We start from the raw sequence: 8,658 nt of genomic DNA, 5'->3' as shown, positions 1-8,658 counted from the left end.
TAAAGCAAAAGTGTTTATTTCTCGCAAGAATTTAATAAAATTAAGCCACGCCCAACAAAAAAACAAATATCGATAATATATTAGTGCAAAAAATGGTCAGAGCGTGAAGCTTTCGCTTTTGCCCCTCGATAATTATGATCGTCGATTGCATAGGTTGCCCTTGAGCCGCGTGGCAACCCTATAAATTAGCTACTTGGCGACAAGTGAGGCGCCGCTGCAGCCGCGCCAGCCGCGCCAGCCGCACCAGCCGCTGGCTCTAATGAGGGGAGCGCATAAACATAAATTATGGGCGGTCCAACTGGGGCCCCGCGGCTTATGTGCTCGCATATTTGCGCGGCATAGTTCCGGGCGCCAGGGCCGAATATCTGTGCGGCAGGAGCGTTGCGTACTTTGGTTTGGTTAAAATGCGCTGTGTACCCTACCCTACCCTACCCAACCCTACCCTCACCCTTCCCCTGGCCATGCCATTTTTTTGTGGAACACGTTGCAGTAAAAAGCATTTTGGCACGGCTTTTGTGCATTTTTTTTTGTCTTGGTTTGTTAATTTATTTTCATTTTATTGTTTTTACTTTTTGCGTGTGTGTGTGTGTGTGTGTGTGTGTGTGTGATGGGTTTTTTGGTGTGTGCGTGTGTGTGTATTTGTGTAAAGTTGTTGCTTAAAATAAATGTTGCTCTTTAATCATAATATATTCACAGTTTTTTAAGTTAAACTAATGTTTTTCATTTTGTATTGTAATGCTTGTAATATTTGTATGCCATTATCATATATCGATTATTTTCTTTTTTCCGTTTTGCTTTTGGTTTTTTTTTTTACCTTTTTATAATTTTATAAACTTTGTTACAATTTTAGCATATTTACATTTTTGTGTCTTTAAATAAGTGCTCAACTTTATTATAAAGTTTGAATAAATAGTTATACATAATGTACGTAGTTGCAAATTAACTATTCCCTTTTTAGAAATAATTATAAAATTCATTAAGAAATGCACTTTAATTCATTGCCGATATGTGTCTGTGTGGGGATTTTTCTTTTCATATATATATATATATAAATTGTGCGTGTTTATATTGTGTGTGTGTGTGTGTGTGTGTGTGTGTATTCCAGCTGCTGAAATTTTAGCTAAAATATTTGATTAGAATTGAACTCACAATTGCTGATTTCCAACTAGATACGAAGGCAACACACTTAGCCAAATCAATTATAACTAAATATATAAATATATATGCTATATATATTTTTGCCTTTTGACAGCTCAATTAACATATTATTGCACTTATTGTTTTGAGTGCCAACTGCCAACAACATTTGCTATGCTCTAGAAGAAACATTCAACATATTTGTAGACACTAACCTATATATGTACCTATGAAGACTTTCCGACTTACTTAACCTGCTGCAACTGTACAGTTACATATACATATATATATATATATATTTATTATTATAAAGTTTGTGTACACACTGACTATACGCTTAGCTATTACATTTACTTTATAAGTAGGCTACACTTATACAACTCTGCTCCGCACTCATTTTTGTGATTGGCAACTCTAAACAAAGCCCGCAAGTTTATGCAACAAATAACATGTCTAAGAAATTGCCGAAATGTTGGTTTTTGGTTGTTTTTTTTTTTTGTATTTTATGAGGAAGGGGGGACTGGCACCTTTTAACGCTGTACCATTGTGTTCTAGAAACCTTAACTATTGTATAATTATATTTATGTGTGTGTGTGAGTGTGTGTGTGTGTAGGTGTGATTTTGTGTTTCGGTGTATTTTGTTGGCTTTCCGCTAGATTGCAATAAACGTACTTGAAAAATAAAACTTAACTGTTTTTGGTGGCAACCCTGTCCATCTATCTGACCAGCAGCAGCAGCAGCAACACAGATACGAGCATCCCGAAACTGTTGCGATTTAACGCACTAGCTCCATCGCCTTCCCCATCTCGACATATATGCGGATGTCGAGTGAAATCCTCGCAATAGATCTGAGATAGATAGACAAGCAAAAGATTTCTTGATTAGTTGAAAGTTTTGACAGTCTTTGTGCTTTAGAGACTGAACTGATTTGGCTTATGATTATTATTGTTTTTTGTTGCAATCCAAACTCACCTTGGTTAAGCTATTTGCGTATTTGTCGACCAGCTCTCGTGTAAATTTGGCCGCTTCGTTGCCACAAATCTTGCGAGCCGCATTTTCGGAGCAGTCCACCAGCTCATTTATAGAACTATGGATGATAAAACAAAACGAAATGTTTTACAGCTTAATAGTAGCTAATTCTTACAGCTGACAACTATGCATATTCTGTTCAAATTGAAAATTCTAATTAGAATTTGTAATGTCACAGTTTAAAATGAAAAAAAAAAAACTGGAAAAACTAATTAATTACTTGAAATTAGTATTTAAACAAATAATTAAATAATTATTAGAAATTAATACGTTTATCGGAATTTCAAAAGCGCTTTTTTCTATCATCTTTGGCAGAAACATAAAAATGTTAAAATATTAACAGCTGTAGCGAATTCTCTTTATTTGGCAACATTGTATTAGCTAAGTACTCATTTTGTTATTGAGTACCTGATAGTTTTTGTACTCATGCTTACGTATCTATTTAACGTTTAACCGAACTACTGCGTTTGTATACATATCTAACAGATAGTATCTGTGCATCTCAAGCACATATCCCAACAAAAAACAAAGTGAAATAGTTGATTAACTTTAAATAATGAAATAATTATTAGGACTTTAATGAATAATAGAACGGTTATAGAGATTTGATCATTCTTTTGTTTAAATCTTAAACCATTAAGATAAGAACACGTAACATTGCACATAACATACATAAATGTAGGCCATTAAATTGTATAGCGCACACAGTTCTTAAGCAAGCTGCAAGAAATTACTTATACCGATTCAAGGTGAACTAGTTCCGCGACTATTTTGTTTCTCAATTCATATTTAAGCTCCATCGAAATGATGTCTAATGGATGATATGCACATCAAACAAGTTTAACAGAACAAACATGAATTGAAATCATAAAATTGTTGAACTAAGCCGCATGTGAGCTACTGGCAAACAGGTTTTATTTTTTTTATAGGGGGATTATCAGCGACTCGATCATGTAAAGCTGATAAAAAGTGAATGCCAAATGAGCTGAGCGTTATAAAAACAAACATGGTGAGTCGTATCACGTGTTGCACTCACCAGCAAATGGTTTTAATATTCTCGTTTAGTGTGCCATTCTCTGGAGTCTCCTGGTTCTTGTTGGGCTTGAGAAAGACCATTGTCTCCTTGTAGCGATTGGCGCACACCTCGAAATCCTTTTTGGCCATCTCCGAGCAGGGCGCATGCTTCAGATACTCTGTGTGGCACAAGACTTAGACACGGCTCTGGAAATGGATGCATTGTTTTGTGGACTCACCCTCCTGGAATTCGCCCTTGTTGCACAGATCCCGGATGAACTGGTTGGTGCCATGGTAGAGCTTATTGAACTGGTTCCGCTGCTGCAGATCCATGCAGCGACGCGTATAGCTCTGAATGCAGCGCACGCCTTTTCGCAGCTCACTGTGAATGCGGGGTAGAGGAATGAGGGGAGTGCAAGTAGATGGTGTTGTTGGGACATTAGACATGGATAACAGACATGACGGCGTTAATGCTATTGTTTCAATTCAGGCAACTACAACTTACTGACAAAGTTTATCCAATTCGTCCTTCTTGGCAGCGCCAATCGAAAATTCCGACGTTAAATGCAGCATTTCAAGTGGTTCGGCGCACTTGGTGAACTCCTCCTGGCCGCATTCCTCTGACCTTACGACCGCCATCAGCAACGCTGTTTGGCACAATGCACATTTTCAGTTGCGAAATTCGAGTACAAAAATGTAACAAAAGGATGGGGCGGGAAGCAGAAAGTCAGTTGGTGAAGGGTGTGTGGGAGGGGGGGAGAGATGCAGAAGGAGACAAATAAACAAACTGGCAAACAAACAGTGGATAGTGCTCAACTTGAAAGCTAAAAGGCAATCTGAGACTTGGCGCCGCTGAGTCTCTCACACTCACGCACACATACACACTCACACACACACACACACACACACACACACAGTGCACAGTCAGCCGTCTCTCTCTCTCTCTCTCTCTCTCTCTCTATCTCACACTCACTCGCTCTTTCGTGGAGCTCTGCCAGCTGCAACACAAAGTTGCAAATGTGCGTCAGGGGTAATAAAGTTGGGCGTAAGTGAAATTGGCATTTCATAAATTTAAACTTTTCGGTTTTTGGTATACGCTGCCCCCACCCCCTGCCCTATCTCTCTCCCAGCCCGGTGCATCTATTGCCCGTGTGGCGGAAGTCACGCAGCTGCCAATTAAACTGACTGACAGCCCTCACCTGATCGCAGCGATAAGAGACTGACACGGGCTCGGACTCAGATTCGAACTCGAACTCGGATTCGGACGCGGCGAGCTGGGAATCTGTTCCAGATTCATATTCTGATGCGTTTGCAGTTTGCAGTTTGCCCAGAGTCAGGCCATATTTTGCACTTACCCGCCAGCAGCAGCGTCGTCCACGTCAAACAGCAACAGCTTCGATGCATTTTGTTTTTCTTTTGCGATTTGCCTTTGTTTTCAATGTCTTCTTTCTCTTCTCTATTTTTTTTTTGTAGTTTTTGTTCCAGTACACACTTTGCACGCTTTACCTTGTAATTGCTCTCGTCATTTGCACTAAGTTCGCACGTGTGACGTCAGACGACAGCTGCTTGAAAAGAAAGACGTGAAAAAATAAAATAAAAATACTGATAAATCAAGAGAAAAGATATAACTAACAAGCTACAAATGCAAACCTTTTGAGTGCATTACATTTCATACTTTAACCAAGAGTATTTCAGACGTGTCGTTAAGTGTGTTTGGCATTAAAAAAGTCCATTAATCGGTGTTAAACGATCTGATCTTTTACTTCCCTTTAAATTTTATGCATTATATTAAATACACTTTTTTAAATTATGAATATATTACTTTAAAATAATATTATGTCTAAATATATTCCCTTTTTTCCCACGCCACCTTTTTTTTAGCCAATTTCTGTTGATGTTAACCAATGCAAGAGTATGTCGAATGCGGCTTTTAGTTTCTAATCTTTATTAATTGATTATTTAATATGAAATTTCAACATAAATAAAGCGTAAATTTGACATTTTATGAGCTTTATTAATTATTTCGCTGCAAATTAAGATCTTTCGGCGCACCTCAACAAAAATTCTCAAACAAGAGCAACAAATTCTATAAATATACAAAAAAAAAAGAAAAAAAATAATCAAAGAAAAGCGAAAGCCGAAAGCGTCAATGTTATTTGTTTGGGTTCTTCACATGGTTTTTGTTGTGGATCTTTTGGCAACATTTTATTGTGTACAGCGTGAATAAGTGAGAGCATTTGAAAACTTGATTTGGTGTTGTCGGAGAGTAAAAGGGTGCAAAGTACAATGCGCTCTACATAAGTTTTATATTCAAATCAATTTAACTTCCTACACGCTAAGCAGTTAAATAGTTAAAAATGACTACACGGAAATAATGTGATTTGAATTGAATGAATTTGAATTAACTTAAGAGAAAAAAAATATAAACAAAATAAACGTAATAAATAAAAGAAAATATACATGTCTTTAATATAAGTGTAAGATAGAATAAGTTTGAATTGAAATAATATTATTAAGCTTGACAATTGAGTTGCGCCATATAAACATATAATTAAAGACTTGTGTAATGTTACGCCCTAAGCTACATTTATCATTAATATCGTAAAAGTCAAACGCCCTAACCCATAAAAATTTGCATTGCCATTTGCATTATAAAAGTCATATTATATACGGACTACAATTAAATATGCAAATGATGATAAATTGTAAATGTAATATGCAAATATTATGAATTGTTTTCCAATTAAAATGTCTCAAAAAATACTTAGACCTGATGAAAGATCATTAATAAAGTCATTAAGAAATCAATTAAGGTCCCAAAGCAGTCTAATGAAAAAGGTAATTCTAATTTTAATTGATTTGAATGCTTTCAGCTTTGAAAATGATAAAAATTTGAACAATTCCTAAGTAATGTCGAACTTTATCTCATAGTCGATACGCCCCACTGAAAAAGCTCTTGACTGCAGCCTATCAACGAGCCGCAGAGCGATATTACGTAGGCGTGCGAATATGCAAAAGAAACATCCAAAAAAATAAAAAGAAAAAGAAGAAAAAAAAAAGATTTTGCTTTGCAGTTGGTTTTTGTGCCAAATTATTATTTGCTTTGTTTTTTCTTTGATTCGGTTTTACAGTTCTGATGCGGGTTGCATGTGTGTGTGTGTGTTTCGTATGTGTGTGTGCAGTTGTTGTTATTTTATCTGGTTTTAAGCACTTTTAGTGTTCCATAAATAAATAAATGCACGCCAATTGGCATATTTGCCACAGCTTTTGATAGTTTCCGAAAGCAGGTTTTGTGTTTATATTCGATTATTGTAAGCGAATACCAGAAGAAAAAACATATTGTCTGTGGTCAGTTAATGCTTTGCGTTGCGTTTCGTTTAAAAGCGACTTCAGCTGATGGAAAAGTCGAGTGGCATAGTCTTAGCAAACGACGTTGACATTGGGTCAAAGAAATTATCGCTTTGTTAAAAGCTGAAATGCTAATAGATTTAATGCAATTTAATTGCAGCGACAACAACTTCAACAACAACAACAACAATGTCGAGTACTTAAACAACAAGTTGAAACGCTCAAATCTAATGGACTTTTGTGTTTTCCAATTAAATGCTCAATGATCAGCTGTTGCCTCAATTGACAAACGGAGGAAAACAAAACACTTAAAAAATATCCCAAATGAGAAGACAAGGAACAAAAATCGATTGCCACCCGGTTAAATCAAGTAAAGATAAATAAAATAAATGAAATTGAAATTGAAATTGAGCGAGTTTTATTTTTGAGACAGATCGCAAATTGCAGTTGCCTTGAAAGTGCGCGCCGGCGGGCCGCACTGCTGGGCGGGGCAGCACGTGACGCAAAGAGTGCAAAGATACAAAAAGAATGCAGTCGGACGAGCCTCTCGCCCGCCGATGCGTCGCGATCTGCATGCGGCCGGCACAGAAATCAGGTTTTTACTTTATATACATTTTGTTTTTTTTTTCTTTAATTTATATACGTATTTTTAAATTTAGTTGCTGTTTTTTTTTTTTGTAATAGAAATCAAAAAATGTAGCTGTCATTGCTTAATTTGATTGCATTTACAGCTAGAGAGCGTTCACACCTGCGCGACGATCACAAAATTTCAAAACACTTTCCCAAGTTCTGAGAGCAGCTGTAGAGACGCAAGCGCGCCGCGTTGTTCGCCGTGCGAGTAACAAAAATGTACTGAAGAAGCAGCAGCAGCAGCAGCAGCAACAGCAGCTACGCAAGCAGCAGCCAGCAGCAGCAGCGGCGGCGGACGACACCCCGCCACACCCACCGCCAACAGCTTCGTTGGCGCACGAATGGCAAGCGCCAAGCGTTCGTTAGGCACTTGTCGAGCATGTTGCTGGCAGCATGGCAAAATGTTGCCAACTGCGCTTGGCAACACTGAAACAACAGGTATTTGCATGTTGCCAACGCTCGTGTGTTGCTGTTGCTGTTGCTATTGTTGTTGTTCCTTATTTTCTTTGATTTACTGTTTTTTTTTTGTGTGGACAGCTGCATTTGATAAGCCAATCAACGCAGCTGATGCGCTCGCTGCCTAAGCACATTTCAAGCAACACTTTTTTGCTTCTTCTTTGATTTCTTTTTGTATTGTTCTTATCATCTGCATGCACTTGATTTATTATAAAGAGCTGATAATTTGCCGGGCTCTTTTATTTAATTAATTGAATAAGCCAAAGCCATTGAATTTCCTGTCGAGCGATAAGATTTACTTGCAGCTATCTGGCCAACTGATGGCCTCGTCAATAAGCCAATAAGCCAATAAGCCTTAGACAATTGTTGCTAATAATAATTTCATTTTGGTTTGTAAAATATTTGTTGTTTATATTTGCGCAACACAAACAACAGCAACAACAACGACAGGAACAGCAGACAACGGCGTCACTTCGACTCAAGTGTCGAAATTTACACGTGTGTCCTTTTGTTTTCCTTGTCACGCTCTCGCCATCTCACTCACGCCTGCGCCTGTCAAGTGCCTGTGAAATGGTCGCAGGGTTTTTGTTTTTCTAATACCCGCACCCGAGGAGTATATATATAAATTGGACACTGTTCAGTGTAATAATAATACGCTTTTTAATCTATTAAAAAAATATATATAAAATATAATTAAAAATACTGTAACATATTAAATTAAAATATTGATAAAGTCAATTTAGATTTAATATCTAAAATATTTTAAATAAAGCAAAATACAACTCTTCTATTCTTTCGTCTCTTTTTTCATATTGTCAATAATGTTCTCTAGAATGGATCTTCTAAATGTTCTGAAACACATTTATTCAATTTTTAAGGCCAATAGTGAATAGAGCTATATTAAAACTTAAGTTTGGACTTTGTTTGACTTATTGAAAATCACTTTCAATAGTAAATGCAAAGCTCGGTGCGGGTATTTGCCAGTCGAGCATCGTTTAAATGTTTGCCTTTGCCATTGTTTGTATTTAGTTAATATGCAACATT

At 37.0% G+C, this 8,658-nt stretch overlaps 1 protein-coding gene across 2 annotated transcripts; it reads right to left on the bottom strand.

Moving 5' to 3' along the window:
- Positions 1–1,043: 1,043 nt before the first annotated feature.
- On the bottom strand, positions 1,044–7,394 carry LOC135428115 (uncharacterized). 2 transcript variants are annotated; one of them, XM_064681930.1, is made up of 8 exons: positions 7,277–7,394; positions 4,536–4,742; positions 3,686–3,827; positions 3,420–3,562; positions 3,203–3,359; positions 2,110–2,224; positions 1,829–1,985; positions 1,044–1,120 (listed from the first exon to the last, which is right to left on the bottom strand). In XM_064681930.1, the coding sequence occupies exons 2-7, from the start codon at positions 4,582–4,584 to the stop codon at positions 1,854–1,856; spliced, it is 738 nt and encodes a 245-aa protein (XP_064538000.1). In that variant the 5' UTR covers positions 4,585–4,742; positions 7,277–7,394; the 3' UTR covers positions 1,044–1,120; positions 1,829–1,853. The 2 variants fall into 2 exon arrangements, with proteins under 2 accessions (XP_064538000.1, XP_064537999.1); XM_064681929.1 differs by having other exon boundaries at positions 1,044–1,985.
- Between the last annotated feature and the right edge of the window lie 1,264 nt (positions 7,395–8,658).

The sequence above is a fragment of the Drosophila montana genome, unplaced genomic scaffold (genome assembly GCF_035044405.1).
Source record: "Drosophila montana isolate Dmon_TW-CO22-7 unplaced genomic scaffold, ASM3504440v1 contig_2438_1, whole genome shotgun sequence".
Taxonomy (NCBI): Eukaryota; Metazoa; Arthropoda; class Insecta; order Diptera; family Drosophilidae; genus Drosophila; species Drosophila montana.
This window is presented reverse-complemented; position numbering and strand designations above follow the sequence as displayed.

Excerpts from the sequence above, each read along its gene's own strand:
- LOC135428115 (XM_064681929.1), bottom strand. The coding sequence starts at position 4,584 with ATGCATCGAAGCTGTTGCTGTTTGACGTGGACGACGCTGCTGCTGGCG. Across the intron at positions 3,828-4,535 it reads GACGACGCTGCTGCTGGCGG|CGTTGCTGATGGCGGTCGTA; the intron begins GTAAGTGCAAAA and ends TGTGCCAAACAG. Across the intron at positions 3,563-3,685 it reads GAATTGGATAAACTTTGTCA|TGAGCTGCGAAAAGGCGTGC; the intron begins GTAAGTTGTAGT and ends CCGCATTCACAG.